Source organism: Microcebus murinus, chromosome 12 (genome assembly GCF_040939455.1).
Source record: "Microcebus murinus isolate Inina chromosome 12, M.murinus_Inina_mat1.0, whole genome shotgun sequence".
NCBI classification, from domain to species: Eukaryota; Metazoa; Chordata; class Mammalia; order Primates; family Cheirogaleidae; genus Microcebus; species Microcebus murinus.
Window position 1 is genome coordinate 59,805,856 of NC_134115.1, and position 21,205 is coordinate 59,827,060.

The 21,205-nt window shown below is 49.6% G+C and overlaps 1 protein-coding gene across 1 annotated transcript in view; it reads right to left on the reverse strand.

Moving 5' to 3' along the window:
- PAX5 (paired box 5) overlaps window positions 1–21,205 on the reverse strand; it is a 168,708-nt gene that overhangs the window by 27,251 nt on the left and 120,252 nt on the right. The window contains exon 8 of the mRNA XM_012769116.3: window positions 12,667–12,768. Coding sequence (XP_012624570.1) covers window positions 12,667–12,768 — 102 coding nt within the window. The remainder of the gene's footprint in view (window positions 1–12,666; window positions 12,769–21,205) is intronic.

Here is a 21,205-nt window from a genome sequence, read left to right on the forward strand (position 1 = left end):
AAAGCCCCAGTGCAAAGTTCTAGGGGCCGTGGGAACCTGCATCAATGCAAGACTCCCGGGACAGACACAGTGTCTCCCCGTAGACCTGCTCGTGCCAGGTCACACAGAGAAAGCAATTTCCAGGTTGTAAGACAGCATCTCTAAGAGTCAAACTCCAAATTGGCATCTAGACTCAGCCACTCACTAGCTGTGTGGCCATATGCGAACCACTCTTCCTAAGCCTCAGTCTTCACATCTGCAAAATGGGGCTAACAACCGTGTCTTTCTCAGGCTCCTATGAGGAACTGCTGCGATTATGTGTGACACAGGCCGGTATTCACTGTGTCCAGATGGTGGTTCATGTTCTTAACGTTGTTGGGGACAAGACCTCAAAATGGCCACAGCCGTCAGGCATCCTGCCCTGGCAAGACAATGCTCACGGCATTTGACCTGGGATTGTTCTTTAGACGAAGGGCGTGATAACACAGTTGTCATTTTTACATTTTCTTCCCTCCCTCTTCTATCTCCCTTGCCCTCTTTTCCACTCCTTCCCTCTTTCTTTCTTCCTTTCAACCCTGGATTTAAGTCTCCTATTTCGGGTCCTTTATTTGTGCCCGTTGCACATAGACTCCTTATAAAGAAAATTCATTTGTTCAGGGTCACCGCGTGGTTTTTCATTAAAAACAAATTACCCGCATTCAGGGAGGACATCTGGGCTTCGCGGGTCCCATTAATGACTATATTTCCAGCCTCCCCAGCCCGGTTGGGCTCCCCTTGCCTGTCACCCCGCGTTCCCGGCCCCCGGAGGACAATGAGAGTGACAGTCAAGTGAAAGGGAAAACATGAGGGATGAGGGCGAGAGGCGAGTCCCCTGAGAGGAGAAGGAGGGAAAAGTGAAAAAAATAAATAACTCAAACAGAGGGTAACAAGGGCCATTGTCTCAGTGTCTTGCAGCGAAAAGCCAGAGCAAATATTGGAAGAACGAGCGGGGGCGCTTCCGTGGGGCTCAGGCCGTGTTTAATTACACAGTCGGGCCCCAAGCCCTTGACTCTGGGCTGGGCAAGACAGGGAGGGGCAGGCACTGTATTCAAATAAATTCCACCCTTGTCCACTGAGCACCTACTGTATGCAGGGATGGGGCGGGTGGATTTGAGAGGAATTCCAGGCAGGCCTCAGAAGCAACCAGGAGATGGGAGCGCTTCCTCCCTACAGCGGGCCATGGGCAGTGCCCGGGGTGCAAGCAAGGGGGGAGACGAGGCCCCCCGGGGTGGAGGAGTTGGCGTCTTGTCACAGGGAGTCTTTGACGTGGGCCCAGGAGGATATGTCAGACATGGGCAGGTGAAGATGGAGAGGGAAGGGGATATACTAGAATCTTAAGTGTGAGCTCGCAGCAAGAAGAGTTTTCCTGGGCCATAAAAGAACTGGAATCAGGAAGGCCACATGCAGCCCCGAGAGAGCACCAGGGAAGCCGAGACCTCCCCGGGGCCCTCTGTCTCCACGGGCACCAGTGGCTGGGTGCAGCTGACGCATGAGTTCCAGGCCCCAGCCCAGCTGCTCCCACGCCAGCTGTGGGTCCCCCGCAAGGCATGCCACCTTTCCGAACTCAGCGAGAGCTCCCCTGGAGTGGGGGTGCACATTGCAGCCTCAGGGGTGCTTTCAAATGGTAACCAGGGATAACAGGTGTGTGCTCCCTTTATAGACTGTCAAGCCCCATGCAGGTGGGGGTGGGAGCGGGGCTTGTTGGTAGAATTAGCTTATGGATGTGGCTGATCTGGCCTCATTTGTGAACACTCTTCTTTTGGAGGGCAGGAGCCACGCCTCACTGGTTCTTACTGCCCCTGAGGGCTCCGGACACTGCCTGAAGCTCTCTGGGTAGAGGGGTCCCAGGTAGAGTGACCCTCAGGGCTAGAGGTGGTGGTCGGTCCAGCAGAGGGCTGACAGCGGCCAGGGTCTTGGAGAAAGAGGCTGCAGATTCCAGCAAGGCAAAACTCAGGCAGCCCCAGCAGGTTAAAGCTCGGTTTGGAAGGACTCCAGCATGTGGAGGAGCAAAGCGGGTCTCAGAACCTTACATTTGCTGTCCCTGCCCGGCCTGACACAGCCCTCTTCTCCCTCTCCCTCCACCTCCCCCTGGCTGACATGTTTCTCCCTCAACAACAAAATTGAGAAATGTCTCTTCCTTGATTCCTCCCATGCCCCAGGGGCAGCATCATGGGTGACTTGGAAGGCTTTAGCAATACCCCTAACCTCCCCCATTCCTTGACGTGGACAATGGTGTTTCTCAATCTTTGAAAAACTCTCTGCAAAAGCACCTTCAGATATCCCCCCACCCACCCATCCACCCAACCCTTCTGTACAGAAACCCTGGCACCCTCCATGACCAACACCCCCAGTCTAGGCTGGCTCCCCCTCCTCTGTGTTCCCAGAGTCCCTGGGCTTACCTGTTACCACACCTGTCCTCCCACAGGCCCATGCTGACTTGCAGGACAAGGGTCATCCCGTTTAGCTTGAGCCCCTAGACTTACGCCTGGCACATGTAGATGCTAATAAATGTCGAAAGAGAGGGAGGAAGGAAAGGAAGGAAGGGATGATGGGTAGAGAGATGGGTGGATGGATGGATGGATGAATGAATAGATGCTACTGCAACCTGATCAGCTCAAGGCCCTACTATTATTTATTATGTTCAATAAGGTTCAACAGGAAATTGGGCTCTTCCAAGCCCCTCCTTCCAAGACACCCAGGTACCATCTTAGGGAGGTCCCTCCACAGCCTACCTCACAGCACATTAAATGCACCATGATAATGACACTTTTCACTCCAAAAAGATAAAAAGATTATTTCTATAATTTTGCTTTTGAAATTATTTGGCCATATATAATTTAATTGATGATTAGCTATGATTTCTCAGCAATCAAGACACAGACTTAAGAATTCTAGCAAAATGATAAATAAAAAGAAATTAATTGGCCAACTAATATATATAGGAAAAATTAGCCGGGCATGGTGGTGCATGCCTGTAGTCCCAGCCACTCGGGAGGCTGAGGCAGGAGATTGCTTGAGCCCAGGAGTTTGAGGTTGCTGTGAGCTAGGCTGATGCCACGGCACTCACTCTAGCCTGGGCAACAAAGTGAGACTCTATCTCAAAAAAAAAAAAAAAAAAAAAAAAGAATTCTAGCAAAATGAGAAAATCTTATCAAAAAAATTGTCTTCAAATGTAATGAAATTTTTATGAGTCCTAAATTTAATAGTTAATGAAGTTAACATGATGCTGTAATTTGTAAGCATTTGATATTACATTTATTAATGCCAATTTTCCAATTTCCTTTCTCAATCTTAGAGGCAAAAAGAGTTTTGTTCAGGCCTCAAATTATTGTAAATTCCTGGCCAGGCACAGTGGCTCGCACCTGTAATCCTAGCACTCTGGGAGGCTGAGGAGGTTAGGATCACTTGAGCTCAGGAGTTCGAGACCAGCCTGAGCAAGAGTGAGACCCCGTCTCTACTAAAAATAGAAAAAATCAGCCGGGCATGGTGGCACGCACCTGTAGTCCCAGCTACTCAGGAGGCTGAGGCAGGAGGATTGCTTGAGCCCCAGAGTTGGAGGTTGCTGTGAGCTATGAAGATGCCATGGCACTCTAGTCTGGGCAACAGAGCAAGACCCTATCTCCAAAAAAAAAAAAAGAAAATTTATTGAAAATTTCTGAAATGCTCTCAGACCTTCATCTCTGGGCCTCTCCAGGGCCCTCTATGCCCATTTGTGGTCCTGTGGGAAGTCCTGGCTGGGACATCAATGCCTCTTCCACGAGCTCAAGTCCGGCAGGTGTGAAGACACACTCACAAATGATGTGATAAAAAAATAAAAGGAAAAATCGCCAGGAAGAGTGAGTGGGGCCCCAAGCCTCCAAGGGGCAGAGTGTACTGTCCAGCAACTGAGGGGCTGGTCCGAGCCCTGGAGACTCTTGCATGGGGAGTGTTCATGGTGGCCCGCCTGGCCCAGGCTCCTCTTGGGGCTTTGGCCTCTCCCTTCCCATCCTCCCCCCAGGTAAGCCAGGCCCAAAGCACCTTTTCCTTGTTTGCCCCTAACCAAGACTCAGCCACATAAACAGAACTGTCACCTTGTTCTCTTGGCAGGCCTTTGGGCAAGACATGGTCCAGGGAGGCGTTTGTAGCAGTGTGACTAAATCTCAGGCCTGGAGCCAGGCTGCTCTGCCACTCGCTGTGTGGCCAGGTGCTGCCCCTTTGCTGGGCTGTACACACCTGGGCTGCAGTTCTGCCCAACCCTTAGGGTTTATCTCCCAGTTCATGTCCCCTCTACCTCTGGTCAGACTCTGCCTTGGCCATCAGGACCTAGGAGGAGAAGGCCCAAGGCCCTGCAAAACTGCCATTCTGCTCAGGACACCCACACTTTGGGCTGTGTCCCCCCGTGCTCCTCTCCGCACTAACCAGAGACCCTAATCTCTCAGGGCTGGGGGGACATTAAAGTCCAGGTCAGGAGCCCAAACCTTTGGTGCCACACACTCATGACTGGGTCAGTGCAGTTGGGTCTGGGTCCCGTGACTGCCATCAGAAGGAGCCGGCAACTGGGGAGGCTCACAAGCAGGCTCGACATAGGGCTGCGCAGAAGGAGAGGAAGGTATCCTCAGCCCCCAGCTCCGAGCTCCCCCAGCACTGCCCGCTCCCCGGGTGGGCCAGTGAGCACCTGGCTTTGGGCCAGGTGCTCTCCCAGCTGGGACTCTGCTTCTCACCTGCCCTTGCAACTGGTCATGTGAAAAGTGGATATTTCCCAGGACCTGCTCGAGCCTGAGATATGATCCCTTCCCTCCCCCAAAATACACTTGGCTTCTGAAGATGGAACAAATCATGGCGATTTTTGCTACCTCACTTCCCTACGGTTGCAGATTCCGAAGTCTGCGAGCACTCATCCCAGGTGTGGAGTCCTGGCTTGCTGCAGCAGTTTCTGGAACTTTCTGGATGGACACGTGTGAAGGATGCATGAAGTTAGGATGTCCTAGGCTCCCTACCTTCATCTCCAGCCCTTGGAAGTTATTACCAGGCTGCACATGACAGCCCAGGGCCATTGCCTGAACACTTCACAGCCCCAGACCTGAAGGGGACTTGGAAGCATTTGCTGCCCACTTAGAACAGAGGTGGCAGGGCTCTGGGAGCCCTCAAGTCCAGCCAGTAGGTGACATCAGCAGGCACAGATGTCACTGACTTAGGAGCCCTCACGGCAGGACCAGAAGGCACCACGGGGGGCCTCTAGCCCAGTCTCCCAGCCCCTGTCTCTTGCTTTAAGTGAGAGCGGGAAGTCCCAAGGTTGTGCTGTGAGTACCTGGCAGTGGGACACAGAATCCAGGTCTCTAAATCCAAGTAGGACCTTCATGCCTCCAGAGTCTGCTCCCTCTCTCAGTCCTTTGTAATTCTTTTTTTCCCAAATGCAGCCAAGGGCTCAGAAAGCCTACGGGGGGGGGGTCAGTTTCTCCCCAATCCCAATGTCATTTCAGTGCAGGGTCTATGGGAGCTTAGTCACACAGACTGTCCAGATTAGACCACTCCAGACCTCTCGTCCTCCACCCTGTGAGGGCACAGGCAGCCTCACCTCTCAGACTCACGTCCAGATCTGCCTGGGCAGAGCCTGACATCCATCAAGGCTATCCGATCCAACACTTCGTGTCCAGAGCTCTCCTGGGGTTGAGGCTCGGGTGCTGGCTGAGGCCCTTCATTAGGGCTGAGCACCCCAGCCAGCCCTTCCTATTCATCTCTCTCCAGCCACCCAACTCCTCCCTAATGTCCATGCTCTCTGGTCCCATGGGGGCTTTTCATGCATTGGTCTGCTGCCCAACAATGTCCCTCCAACTTCTCAGACTGGCAAACTCATTCTCCAAGGTCCAGCTCAAATGGCCTCCTCTGGGAGCCTCCTCTGATTGCCCCCACTCTACCCCATGGCCCAGGTGGACTCAGCAGCCCCTCTCTGCATTTCTCTACTGCTTTGTACATTTCTAGGTCTTTGTTTTTGCTTTGTTTCTTTTTTTTTTTTTTTGAAACAGGGGTCTCAATCTTGCTCAGGCTGGTCTTGAACTCCTGGACTCAAGTGATCTTCCCATCTCAGCCTCCCAAAGTGCTGGGGTTACGGACATGAGCCCCCGCACTCGGCCCATTCCTGGGTTTTAGCTCTTAACATAGTGAGTAGGGATGATTTTTTTACATCTGTCTCCCCAACTAGACCGTGAGCGCCCTGAAGGCAGGGGCTGTGTCTGCAACTCCACATCTAGCCCAGAACTGGCACCCAGTGTCTCAGGAAATGTTTGAAGAATGAACGAATGAACAAGTGAATGGCCACCTGCATTTCATCCTGGCTGTGTCTGGCATCCCCCAGGACAATTCTACGCTCCTGGTGTGGCAGAGTGACTGGGGGCCACTAGAGGGCAGCAAAGAGTCAGGAACGAGCAACAGGTGTGCATCCTGGAGCCCAGGGCGAGGTTGGCAAACGGATGGAGGGAGCTTAGAAAGTGCCTGGCCAGAGGGCCACCAGGAGCCCCAGCGAGGGGCTTAGGAAGACAGCCAGGGGTGGGTGGAAGCAAGAGCTAAGAACAAAGGCTGTTCACTCCCTAAGCAAACACTCCCTGAGCCTGATACTTAGGCCGCAGAGGCTCTTGGAGAGCACTGATCCAATCTCCCATCTGACACTTCAGTCCCCTCCACCAAGTTTCCGCCAGTGTCTGCTGGCCCCGCCAAGGCTGCCTGTTCCCATGTCTTCAGCTTGAATTGTGGGGAAGGTTCTAGATGCAAGGCTGAAAAAGGTGTCCCTCTGAATCCCATTCACTGGTGTTAGCCACACCTATGGAACTGTGCAGAATATGTTTTACTTTTTGTTCACATGGGAAAGCAGACACAGAGAGTGGAAATGACCTGTCAGACCTCACAGTGAGTCCCTGGCTGTACTAGGCCAGGATCCTGCCTGGTGCTGGGTCCCCGCCCCTCAAGCTGGCCTGTGCTCCACACAGCAAGGCTGTCCAGCAGGCAAGACTCAGACTGAGGGATGTTCTTGCAGAACAAGACACTGTCCCCTCCCCTCCAGAACCTCCACACCATTTCTACCTCACAGGGCTCTGCACCTGTGCAGCCAGCATTTCCAATGACCCTCACAAACACAGGCAAGGCAGGCCCAGAGGGGCCACAGAGCTCATCACAGAGCCACATCCTTGCATCCCTCACTTCTCTGGGGCGTCTCCACATCTCTCCCTGAACCAGACCTCACCTCCTTGCCCCTGGCCTGTCTGCCACCTGCCTGCAGAGGGCCTCACCTGTGTGTCTGCTTGGCCTCCAAAAGTTGCCAAGCCCAAATCCTGACCTTGTGGACCAGCAGCCTCCACCCTGCCAACCTCATCCACCTGGCCTGGGCTGGCTGGGCTGGGCTCCACCCATGGGAACCCATGGCACCCCGCACCCTTGCCTCCTACTTCTTCGTGAAAATAAAACCATCAGTTCAGTGAGCAAGTTAACTGAAAGGCAGCTGGAAGTGATGTCCACCAATCCATGGCAAGTAGAGAGCCCGGGGCCATCGGGACCCGGCCACATTCCTTTTGTGCACCTTGCTCTGTCAGGGCACGTGGGACAGGGCACGTGGTTCCTGGACTGGCTCCTCTCAAAGACCTTGCCTCGTTTCTCAGACTCACAGAAGCCAAAGGGCAGTGATCTCCCCTTCCTTCCTCCTCCAGCCCAGAATTTTTAAGAGTTTCAAATGCCATGTCAATATCTGTTAGGTTGCAAAATGTCGTCAGGTAGAAATCAACTAGTTATACCAATCAAGACACTATGGAATCTCTGGTGCAAAACTTTTGGCATTTGCTGGGACTCAGTGGAAATAAACTCTGAACACTGTCTCCATCCTAAGCTGATATAAGATGCTGTGTTTGCTTTCGTCAACATAACCGATCAGCAAAGGGCTATACAGAGCTAGCAGAGCTGCACAGACTAAATCTGCAAACCCCAGAGAAGACCAAGAAGCCACGTTTTGCAAGTGAGAGGATACCCTGGAGCCAGAAGGGGCAGACAACACCCTGGTGACAGCATCAGGGTTCAAAGTGAACAAGAATCCAGGCCAACAAGCTGATATTTAATACAGAAAATGTTATGTCTATTTTTTCAGGCCCTGAAGTACAGCAGCCCAACGGTACCCTGAAGGCAAATGCTCCCTCCTCTCTATGTCCTGAAAGCAAACTTATAAATGGAAGTGGTGGCAGCCAAGTGTTTCCCAAAGCCTACGGTGGGGAAAACCCCAAAGATTTCCAGCTTCCCTCGAGATCGCTCTGCCAGCCTGCCAGGGGCAAGGAGGGAGAGGGAGGCCCACAACTGCAGCGGGACCGAGCCCTGCAGCGGAGCAGCCTCAGACACACCAGGCTACCGACGTCTCTCAGAGCCCTGCGCAGCTGGTTTCCAAATGTGCCAACCGGCCTCGGGGGTCTACGAAATGGCATCAAGGCCTCGAGCACCGTCACAATGCCTCCCAGACTCAGAAGCCTGAGAGGTTATGAATTACAATAAATAATTAGAGGTGATGAATCTAAATAAACCCAAAATTGAAATTCTCAAACAGGCTGTGGTATATCCATGTCCTAATCTCTGGAACTTTATATGTGAAGGTTCCTTACATGTAACCTGTAAATGTCACCTTACATGACAGCAAAAAGGGTCTCTGTAGATGAATTAAGGGTCTCGTGACGAGGAGATTATCCTGGATCATCCAGGTGGGTCCTAGATGAATATCTGTCTTTATAAGAAAGAAGAGGGAGATTTGGCCACAGGGAGGGAAGGGGGCTGTGAAGACAGTGCGCAGAGAAGATGTGAAGCCCACGGCCTTGGCGGAAGGCAGCCACGGCCAGGGAACTAGAGGAAGAAGGGACGGATCTGTCCTTAGTGTCCCCAGAGGGAGCACAGCCCTGCCGACACCTAGATTTTGGCCTGGTGATACTGATTTCAGACTTCTGGGCTCCAGAACTGTAAGAGAAGAAATTTCTATTGTCTTAAGCCACCAAGTGTGTGGCCATTTGTTATCACCGCCCCAGGAAACTGACGCACAGGTGAACACAATTTCCCCTCCCCTGCTCCCTCCCTCAGCCAGCACTCACAGTAAGGACCTGTACTGTGCTAGGGGCTGGGAAGGTGCAGACACTAATAAGGTCCCAGTGAGAGCAGTGGACATGGACACAGCTGACTGCACCTTGGACACACTGGCCAGGTACGGCAGAGCCAGGCATGGGCGTCACCCCCTGAGGCCACACCAGCAGTTCTAGGGGCAGGTGATGTTCAGCCCAAAGGGTGAAGCTGGATTCTGACAGGTCAAGGTGGGAAGTGGCCCAAGCCAAAGACACAGAATGAGGAAGGACATCAACCAGTAAGAGTCCAAGGTGTGCTGGGGACCCGAGACCAGTCAGGGAGGGGGAGGTGGGAGAGGAGGCCAGAGAGGCAGGTTGGGACCAGGTCACAGTGATGCCCTGGCAGGCAGCCCAGGGTCCCTGCTGTGCTGAAAGGTGGCCCTCTCTGAGCTGTGGGACAGTCCTGGGGGCAGTGCCAGCAAAGACAATGTGCACAGGCCACCGAGAAACAGATTTGGAAATCGCCTTGGAAACAAGAGGCCCAAAGACATGACCCTGGTCTGGACGTTAAGGAACAGGAACTAAGGGCTGTGCCCGCTGAGCTGGAAATCCCAGCTCTGGCGCTGGGCCTGGCACTGGGTAAGCGCTGGGGATGCCTGAGCAGAGAAGGCAGGGGGGGCCGGGGCAAGGGGGGAAGAGGAGAGTGATGCAAAGAAGGAAAGAGCGGAGGGAGGGAGCTCCCGTGCAGCCGGCTCCCCTGCCAAATTCTTGTTTTCCTCCTTCCACACTTGTGCACCCTCCCTCCCCGCCAAGGGGACAGAGTCCTAGGGGACCCCAAGGCTGCCCCTGTTCAGCAGCTGCCAGCAGGCTTGGCCTGGCTGTGCCCCTGCTTGGCCATGATTCCTGCTGCCACCGTTAATGGGCAAGAAGCCACCATCCGTTCCGCTGGGGGCTCTGCCAGGCCTATAGCCATTTGTATCTTGAGCCTGGTAATTAGGGCTGGAGGAACACTGGGGCCGGAGGGCAGCCTCTGTTTGCATAGACTCAGCAAAGTTCAGCTGCTTCTCTGAACTGGGCCTCTTTGGGGTTTGCAGTGGGGAGCTGGGAGGGCCAGCAGATGGCCTCGGCTTCACCTGCCAACATGACCTTGGGACAGGTTCCAGGGCCACCTCCAAGCTGGTGGATCCTAAGAGCACACACAGGCAGCACGGTGCAGAGGAGGAAGGGCCAGTGGGGGCGAGGGGCAGGTGGAGGGAAAGCCCAAGGTTCAAGTTCTTTACCTGGAAGCTGCGTGGCCAGGGGCAATTCCCTCACTTCTCTGGGTCTCAGCACTTTTGGACAACAGGGATTACACTCCTGACGTCACCCACCCACTGGGTTGTTGCATCAGGGGCTCCAGGGGAAGTCCTGGCAGCCTACATGTGCTGCATAAATGTGAGGGCCCCGAGGCACACACGGCTTGGGGGCCATCTCCCCGGGCTGCCCTAACTTGCTAAAGGTTGGGAAGAAAGGAGCCCAGGGGACGGGGAAGAAAGATGTGTGCCCCACCACCTGCCTGCCTTGTGCACGGCGTCTCCCCATGGTCTGCTCGGGCCGCAGGGAGGGAGGGTTCTGCGGGTGGGGACCTGGCAGGCCTCCCCGCCAGTGGCAAGGCCCGGGGCAAGAGTACACGCAGAGGCCGTTTCCCATATGTCTCATATTTAAAAGTCATAAATCAAGCTAACAAACCGTTAAATGAAATATGCTCCGTCCTCCTACCTTGTTAAATACATCTTCGAAGCAACCTGGAAGGCCGGGATGGAATTTAGAATTCTGGGCCTGCTTGGCGTTCTACGCCAGGACCTGGCTGCGGAGGGGGAGCCCGCCTGGCTAGGATCTGACCTGCTGCTCTCCCCACCCGCTCCTTGTCACCACACAGGGCCTTGCACACACGTGTGGACACCCAGCCTCACATCCGGGCTGTGTTCACTCATACACACACACACACACACACACACACACCACCCCAGGGAGCCAGCCCTCGGGCCCAGGGTGCACACCCCAGCGACACGGGCTGTCTTTAGGAGGACGGCCCTGGGGAAGAGGCTGAAGAGGCCTGGACCTGTCTGGGTGGGACCCTGGGGTGAGCTAGAAGGAGGGGAGTGGGCACATCCCCCCGCCCTGCAGACTCTCCTGGTCTGGGGCGAAGGGGGCCACTGCCTCAGCAGGGCCAGAAGGGGCGCTCTAAGGAGTGGTCCCACAGCAAGGACCCCCTTGTCTGAGTCTCAGGGTGGTTCTACCTGGCTTCTAGCCATGGCCCCGACTCTTACTTGCTAGGTGACTCGGGCATGTCCCAGACCCTTTGTGGGCTCGATTTTCTTACCAATAAAGTGGGACGAATGATCCCCTGCCTGCTTCACAGAGCTGTTGGGAGACCCCAAAGACGAACTGTGGGGATGGCAGTGGGGGGGTTGAAATAACTATTCTGGCTTTTTAAATGCCCAGAGAGTGTCATCAGAGTGTGTTAGGAGAGGATCGGCCCTTGGAGCCCCCAGGCACTGATACAAGGGTGTGGCCCCCTGTAAATGACTCCAAACAAGAGACAGCATGCTGTCTATGGCTAATAAAAATGGATTGCATATTTCAAAACAGCTAAAAGAGAGGATTTTAACTGTTCTCACCACAAAGAAATGATAAATATTTGAGGTGTTAGATATGCTAATTAGCCTGATTTGATCATTCCCCCGTGTACACCTGTATGGAAACACCACATTATACCCTATTGATATATTCAATCATTATTGTCAATTAAAGATAAAATTAAATAAATAAAAATTAAAAGAAAAATTTTAAATAGATAACGCTAACTCGAGCACAACATCGTCCAAGGGAGGCCTGATATTTCCCCTGATTTTTTTAAAACATCTTTCAAAAAAGGATACTTTGGGTAACCCTGCTATGCTAATACCCTTAACATCCAGACAGCAAGCATGACGATGATGTGTTGTCTTGTCCCCACGACACCCCGCAGTGCAAGGAGATGTGGTGGCCTCCTTTTCTAAATGTCTTGAAAATGACACTTCACTGGCCAGAGGGGATCAGGTTTCGGCGGCCACAGGGTGTTGTTTAGAATCAAGTGACAAGCCCACCAGCCAACATCCTGTCTGTCTTGAAGACATCGTCCTCCACCCCAAGGAGTAAGGCCACTGAGAGTACCTCCGGGGCTTCCCACTTGTCCATGTCACACAAACTGGTGGAAGAGAGAGGGTGGGGGCAGGGAGGGCGGGGAGGTGGGGAGAAGGCCCCTCCATATGGGCTGGGTGGCCTCCGGGCAGCCCCTGCACCCCTGTGTTCATACTTCCCACATGGCCAACAGGGCTGTTTGAGTGACAGTCAAGGACCCCCCCATGTCCTCCTCCGTGCCAGTGCCGTCACGGGCTGGTCCCAGCCCCGCTGCAGGCCCAGCTGCAGAGAAAGAGGCCGGGAGCGCAGACCTCTGCCTGATTTATTCAGGTCCGCATCTCAGAAGCGTAGAGGTCACCCGGGCTGTTTGGGGGGATGCTCCCCCCACCGAAACCCCTCACTGCCTGCTGTGGAGACGCCGACAGTGCAAACTCACCAGGCACCATCCCTGTCAGCGTAGGCGCTGAGTAGCTGCCCTGTCCGGCGGGGGGGACGTGCGGAGGGTACCCGGGGAGGGTCGTGCTCGCCAAGTCACGGCCTGAGGAATCAAAGCAACAAATCACAGGGTGAGCATCTCTGCGGCCAGCTGCTCATGTCCACAGCTCCCCGGACACTTCTGCACATTTGTCACATCTGGACGCTGCACGCCAACGTGCCCCCAGCTCCCCCCTGTCGCTCACATGTGCTCTCACAAACACACACACACTCTCATGCACACACGTCTTCAGCCATCCTGGCTTCACTCAGCAAGAACAGAGTCAGGGCTCTGGCCTGTCCCTGGGAAACTGGAACCTCGTGCTTGGGGAGGTAGGACAATGCAGGTGCCAGCACGCCCTGGCTCTGGCCAGTGTACCTCGCCCTCTACTCCCCAAGTGTGGCTTGGACGTCTCCACCCCCACACTGTTGCTTCTGCTGAGCCTCTGTGCAAAGCCCCGCTCCCTCCAGCTGCACACGGGCTGCCACCGCTGCCTGCAAAGACAAGCTCAAACACCCCCTTGCTCTTCCTTGACAGCCCCCACAGTGGGTAGGGGCATACCCAACTACAGCTCTATATCCGGCCCGGTACTGAATTCTTCCTCCTTTGGCCAAGAGTCATTCCTTCACTCAGTGAAGATGCAGGAAGCGCCTCCCCCAATCCCTGCGCAGGTGCCAGGACATGGAAATGAAGGCCCCGGCTCTCAAGGTGTGGATACCCCAATGGGCAGTGTCCAGCTCTGTGCAGGCTTCTGTGCTTCTGAGTCCAGAGTCTCCACCTGTCTCTCAGATGGGACATTGTCCCCATTGCTGATTGGCTCCATCGTGCAGAAGGAAATTCATTCCACTGCAGTTTTGATGGATATCATATTGGGGGGGGGGGCTGCCAAATCTGCCTCTTGAAAGATGGTGGCGTTCTCCCCTGGAGGAGGCTGCTGGCGCAGGTGCCCACATCCTACCCAGCTGCCAGGGGTAGATATGAGGGTCCTCGGAGGGGACTGCCCAAGGATATTCAGCTGGTTGGAGGCAAGGCTGGTGCTGGAACCCAGGTCTCCTGCCTCTTGGGACTGAATTCTTCCTTTAACAGGGGGCTTCTCTTTTGGTCTTGTCTGAACCCCAACAGACTCTGTTGCTATTGCACATGCTTTAAAGCCTTGATTCCTAAAGCAAAGGTTCAGAAAATCAGTGCCTCGCTGAAGCACTCAACTCAAGAAGCCAGATTAAAAAAACAATAAAATGAACCTAGGGCAAAGAGAAGAATGGAATTGGTAAAGAAAAAGCAGAAAATAATGAATTTGAAAACAGAAAGCAGACACAACAATAAATACAACCAAGAATTGCTATTTGAAAAGACCAATAAAATAGACAAACCTTTGTGAAGATTCAAAAAAAAGGCACAAATATCAAGATAAGGAATAAGGGGAAGATACAACCAGAGATATGGAAGAGATGATATTTAAAAACATAAGAAAATACACTCCACACTAATAAATGTGGAAATTTCAATAAAAGGTACAATTTCCTAGGAAAACATGAATTACCAAAGTTAATTCAAGAAAAGACAGAGAATACCAATAGCCCAATAACCTTAGAAGAAATAGAAAAAGTTGTTTTTTAAAAAATATTAAGTACCTCATCCATTTAGCTTCTCAGGCAAGTTTTTGTTAGTTTGTATTGTGCTTTTGGCAAGTTCTTTTAAACCTTCAAGGGACATATACTTCTGTTATTAAACTGTCCCAAGATATATAAAACCAGGAACATCTTAATTAACTTAATTAACATTCTTAATTAACTTCACCATGCTAGCATACTCCCAATCTAAAAACTTAACAAAGGTAATATATACACAAAAATTAAAGGCTAGTCTCACAATTTATTAATATAGATACAAAAAGTCTACTAACACACTGGTTGAAAAATATTAGAGAAAGAATAAGATACCATGGCTAAATAAGGTTTATTCTAGGTATGCAAGGATGGTTCAATATTAAAGCATTGGTCGGGGCATCATATTAACATGTCAAAGGAGGAAAACCGTATGATTATATCAAAGATATGGAAAAGGCATTGGCTAAAATTCAATATTAACTCCTTATCATACCTCTTAGTAAATAAGAATTGAAGTATACTTCTTTGACCTTATATTGATCTTAAATCTAAAGTCAATGTCATACTTAACTGGTGAACAACTTAGAGAATTTCTATTAAATAAAGAACATGTCCAGGAAACCTATTATCAATGTTATCACTGAAAATTGTTCTGAAAGTTTCAACCAGTACAAGACAAGATATAGACATAAGGGGGATAAATATCAGGAGAAGAAACACTCAAAATTATCATTAGCTGGATACATCCAGAGCCTGAAAAATCATAAGAAAGTCAGTTCACCAACAGAAGAGCTTGGTGAGACAGGGGATGGATTGTGTCCGCTGTAGCCTTGTGCAGGACTTGGCCATCACGCTGGGCGCTCGGTCTGTTCCCAGCCCACCAGGATGGCAGTGTGCACCCTGAGGAGCTGACACACGGCCACCTATACTCTACAAATCACACTGCCTCTGAGTTCCCCGTTGCCCGGGAGCTCCTTTGCCCTGTCCATGGCTCCATTTCTATCTGGCAAATGGCCCTAGGACCAGAGGTTTCATCCTGTGACTGCATTTACTTTCCTTGGACTAGTCATGAAAGCAAGTTATGACTTGCAAGGAACGGAGAGAAACGGACAGCTTTCTGTGTCATCTCAACCTCCTGAATCGCTACGGTGTGCCAGGCACTGGGCTAGGCAGTTGAGAAGCACTCTCCCATTTAATATTCGCAGCTTACAAAATTCCCAATGTAAACCTTATGGGACAGTGTGGGGGAGTCTCAGGGAGGCTGCAGCTCAAGGGAGAAAGGGAGGCAGCAGAGCACAGTGACTAGAAGAGTGTTGAGTCTGCCCAGGCTATTTGTATGATCTTGAGAGAGTCCCTTCATCATTGACCTCAGTTTCCCCATCTATAAAATGGGGATAATAATAGCCAACACTTAGAGAGAGCAAACTCTGAGTCAGGTACACACATACCCATTTATTCCTCACAATAATGCTAGCAGAGAGTTACTCATGTCCCTGTTTCACAGAAGGGGAAACTGAGGAACAGAGCGTTTAAGTGACTTGCTCACAGTCACACAGCTAGTAAGTAAAAAAGCGAGGTTTCAAACCCAGTAGGTCTGGCTTGCAAGGCTGCCGTGTCCACCCCTGCTCTGTGCCGCCTCTGCTACCATCACCACAACAGGCCTCGTTCACGGGGCTGTCGTGAGGCGTGGCCGGGAAGACACGCGAGGAACACAGGGCACAGGGTGGAAGACAGAATTACGGCCCAATCCTTCTCCCCACCCTTACCACCACCAGCCTGGAAAAGAAATAGTAATTTAACACCAAAAAGCAGGGAGGACATATATTAAACTATTTTTTAAATCAAATAAATTTAGTCTTATGAAAAAGTGAAAGGAACCCTTTGCCGCTCCCCCCCCCCCCGGGAGCAGAGTGTACCCCTCTACCCCCTAAGTTTGGGGGGCACATGCCTTGTTCTGGCCAGTGGAGATGAGCAGAGGTCCAGCAGGCAGAAGCTTGGCGCGTGCCCGTGTGGCTGGGGGAGAGCACGCCTGGCTCGCCTGCCCGTCCGAGGAGGAGGGAGACAGTGGAGCAGAGGTGGCCCCGGAGACACTGGAGTCAAGCCCAGACTGGGTCAGCGGGTCCCCTTGGCCCCACATACATGAGCAAGAATAGTGACCACTGCGTTAAGACCTGGGTTTGGGATGGTTTGCTAAGCAGCGGTATTGTGGCAACCACTGATTGACACAAGACTTAATAAATGTTACCTGCCCGCATCATCATCATTATTCTCCACTTAAGAACACACTGTCTGGGACCTCTAAGGATGCCAGAGGCTGGACACCCCCTGTCGGGAAACCCCCAGAGTGAATCCAAGCTTCAAGTTTGCTCCAATGGCCTCCAAGGGCTCTCCTGGCACTGAGCCGAGGAGTCTGTGGCCTTGGAGGGAAGGGGCATTTTCACCTTCTCAGTCCCTTCTCTAACGTGCCTCCAGCGTGTCGCCAGGGCCAGGGGTGTTTAACAACCTGTCAACACAAGGCAGCTGAGGAGATGCTACTGCTCCTGTTTAGCTCTAATTCAGGTCTCTGGGCTGCAGTATTAAACACAATGAATGCATCTAAACTCAATATGACATCAAAGCACATATTTATATCATTTTTTACCAAAGAAGAAATTATTTGTATCATTGGCAACGGCACTGAATGTTATTGATGGCCTATAATAAATGTGCAAATAACTAAATAAAATGAATCGAATTCCTAACATAATTCCACCTATTAATGGCTCGTAAGCACATCTTGTGCAACTCATGGCCTTCTCTTTCCATAGAGAAAACCAAGAGTTGGCCTTGCTTACTATTAGCAAGGAGTCCACGCAGAACTTTGGAACTCAGGACAAAGACCACTCCTTCAGGAGGGATATACTTGGTTTAAAGTAACTCACTCATTTCAATCCTGAGAGAAAGGGAAAGAATTGTACCTACCCTGTTGTACAAATGAGGAAACCGAGGCTCAGACATGAGTTCCTACTGGCACAAAGTCACAGAATAAGCGGTAGAACAGGGTCTTCAACTCAGATCTCATGACTTCTAGTTAAATGCTATTCTTATAAGATTACTCAAACTGTTCCCCTCAAGGGGACTAACCCTCCCAGATGTTAAAACATTCTACAGAGTATTTATAACTAAAAGTGTGCTACCAGAACATGAATAGAAAACCAATGAAATAGAATAGAAAGGCAAGAAATAGACCCAACTACATAAGGAAATCTAGCATATGATGAAGGTAGGATCTCAAATCACTTAGATCTCAAATATGGACTTTTTATTAATGATATTATGACAACTGGAGAGATTTTTGGGAAAAAAAAAGATTTAAAAAGATCACTTTTTCACACTATATACAAGAATAAACTACAAATGGATCTGAGAGGTAAATGTGAAAACTAAAACTATGCAAGTACTAGGACAGCACACAGGAGAATTCCTCCCTAACCTACTACAGGGAAAGGCTTTCTAACTATGACTCAAAACCAGATGCACCACATACAAAAATGAACTCAAAATGGATCAAAGACCTAAATATAAGTGTTAAAACCATAAAACTCTTAGAAGAAAACATAGGCATAAATCTTCATGACCTTGAATCAGGCAGTAGTTTCTTAGTATGACACAAACAGCAAAAGAAAAAACAGATAAAGTGGACTTCATCAAAATTAAAAACTTTTGTGCTTCAATGGACATTATTAAGAAAGTGAAAAGATGACTCACAGAATGGGAGAAAACATTTGCAAATCACATATCTGCTAAAGGACTTCTATCTAGAATATACAAAGAACTCTTACAGTTCAATAATAAAGACAAATAACTCAATTTTAAAATGAGCAAAAGATCTGAATAGGCATTTGTCTAAAGAAAAGTAAATGAAATGGCCAAGAAACACATGAGAAGATGTTCAACACCATTAGCTATTAGACAATGCAAATCAAAAACCACAGGGCAACACCACTTCACATCCACTAGGATGGTTCCAGTCAAAAAGACATAACAATCGTTGGCAAAGGTGAGGAAAATTGAAGCCCTTCACTGCTCATAGAAATGAGAATGGTGCAGCCACTTAGGAAAAGTATGGCAGTTGTTCAAAAGATTAAACGTAGAGTTGCCACGAGACCCATCAATTCCACTCCCAGGTGTATACCCAAGAGAAATGAAAACATACATCCACACAAAAACTTGTACACAAATGTTCATGGTAGCATTATTCATAATAGCCAAAAAGTGGAAACAACTGAAATATCATCAGTTGATGAATGGATAAAGAAAATGTGGTATATCTATACAATGGACTATTTGGCAATAAATGGAATGAAATACTAATATGTGCTACAACATTAACATTCATAATGAACCTAAAATCACCATGCTAAGTGAAAGAAGCCGGTCACAAAAGACTACGTATCACACAAACCTATTAATATACATGTCTAAAATAGGCAAATCTACAGAGACAAAAAGTAGATTAGTGGTTGCTTGGGGAATGGGGGGAAAGGGGGTGACTGCTAATAGATATGGGGTCTTGGAGGAGTGTAATAAAATGCTCTAAAGTTGATTGTAGTGATGGCTGTACAACTCTGTGGTTATACTAAAAATCATTGAATTGTACACCTGAGATGGGTGAATTACATGGTATGTGACTTGTATTTCTAATGATTAGAAATGATTTCTAAATTTCTAACATTATTATTTTTTAAATTATCATCTATTATCACCATCATCTTGAAAAAGAAATGGTAATCTAATATCAAAAATGTAGGAAGGGCATAATAATAACATATTTGGATTAAAAAACAGTTGATATTAAATAAACTTTTTTCAACCAAATAAAATTATTTTTATGGGAAAAAAGATACAGTAAAAGAAAAGATTGATATACTGGATTACTTAACAAACAAAAGCTCTTGGCTAGTAAAAACAACATAAGCAAAAATCAAATGATAAATGACAAATTAGGAGAAATTGTAGCATGTACCACAGATAAAGGGCTACTATCCCTATGTATCAAGACTTTGTAAAAAATTTAAGAGAAAACACAACAACTAGAGAAAAATGGGCAAAATACATGAACATAAAACTCATCAAAAAATATATATACATCCATATGAATATATATAAAATTACCATTAAATGAATTGAAAAGATGTTCAATTTCACTCATAATACCAGAAATGCAAATTAGATGCAAAATGGCTCAACCCCATGTGGAGGGGAATTTAGCAATATCTAACAGAACTATGCATGCATTTACCCTTTGAACAAACAATCCCACTTCAGGGATTTACCCTGAAGACACATATACCTTCAACAATATAGAAATGTGGCAGAGTGTGATGGTTCACGCTTGTAATCCCAGCACTTTGGGATGCTGAGGTGAGAGGATTACTTGAGGCCAGGAGTTCAAGACCAACCTGAGCAACATAATGAGACTCCACCTCTACAAAAAATTAGCCAGGCATGGTGGCACATGCCTATGGTCCCAGCCACTCAAGAGGTTGAGGCAGGAAGATTGCCTGAACCCAGGAGTTCGAAGCTGCAGTGAGCTATGATTGCACCACTGCACTGCACTCCAGCCTGGCCAACAGCGAGACTCTGTCTCTTAAAAAAAAATACAGAAATGCATACGCACAAAGTTATTTGCTGCAACATTATCTGTAACTACAAAATATTGGGAACTTGTTGAATATCAGTTGTACTGTGCAGGTGCATGAGACAATGAGGCCCTTGTGGATCTCAGCCTGGGGCAAGTAAAGCCCAGGAGCTAAATGCTGCCCCTACAGTAAGTTGCCATCCTCCACACAACCTCAGTTCAGAGCCCTTAGGGAAGTCCAAGGTCATGTTCCAAATGCCTAATAGAAAGTCTTGGAGAGACAATGGCAGGGAAGGGACAAAAGTAGACTCTTGGCCTCAGAGGTGTGACTTTGGAATGCCCAATAGATAAATAAAGAGAAGGTGTAAGCTTCTCTTACACCGTAAGGATGCACCTGGGGGGGGGGGGCAGGGCCGGGCAAAGGCAAGCCCCAGCTGACACTGGAGGAGGAAGTGGCCTCAGAGGGCAGAGGGGAGGAGATGCTAGAGCCAGCTCGGAGAGTGTTAGGCTGGAGGGGCCGTGAAGCCACCCACATCTGCTCCACCCTTCACACAAGCCCCCACCCCACTGCTGTTGCCTCCAGAGCCAAATTTAGACCCCTGAGTCTGACAGGGAGAGGTGGAGTTTGCAGTCTCACAGGCCTGAGTTCAAATCTTAGCTCCACTGCTTACTAGCTGTGTGACTTTTGGCAAAGTAATGCAATCATCTGAGCCTCTGCCTTCCTTTTATAATATAATCAGAAAAGGAGGATATTTATTGGGAGTGAAACAAAGGTACCATCTGTGAAAGTATTAAAATATATCTGCAAATTCTTTGTTGCCCTTCACATAGAGGAGTGAGGGCAATGTCCCCTCACCTTGAATCTAGGCCACCTTGGTCAACCAACAGGGCTCCAGCTTCCTTACAGGTTCCTACAGCCCCTGGCCAGGCACTTTCCACGCCTCAGCTCATTCTGTACTCACAACCACCCCAGGAGGTGAGTGGTGTTATCCCTCATCTTACGGAGAGGGAAAGGAAGGCTCTGAGCAGTTGATGTGCCTAGGGTCTCACAGCTGGTAACAATAACAGCTAACATTTTTGTAGCACTTACTGTATGCCAGGTCCTGTTCTAATATTAGAGGGTGTTCCAAACAGTGTTCACTGTGCGTTATAGATATTAACTTGTTTAATCCTCAAAAACTGTAAGGTAAGCCCTAGTATTATCCCCATTTTACAGACGTGGAAACTAAAACACAGAGAGATTAGGCACCTGCCCCAGCCCCAACAGCTAGTA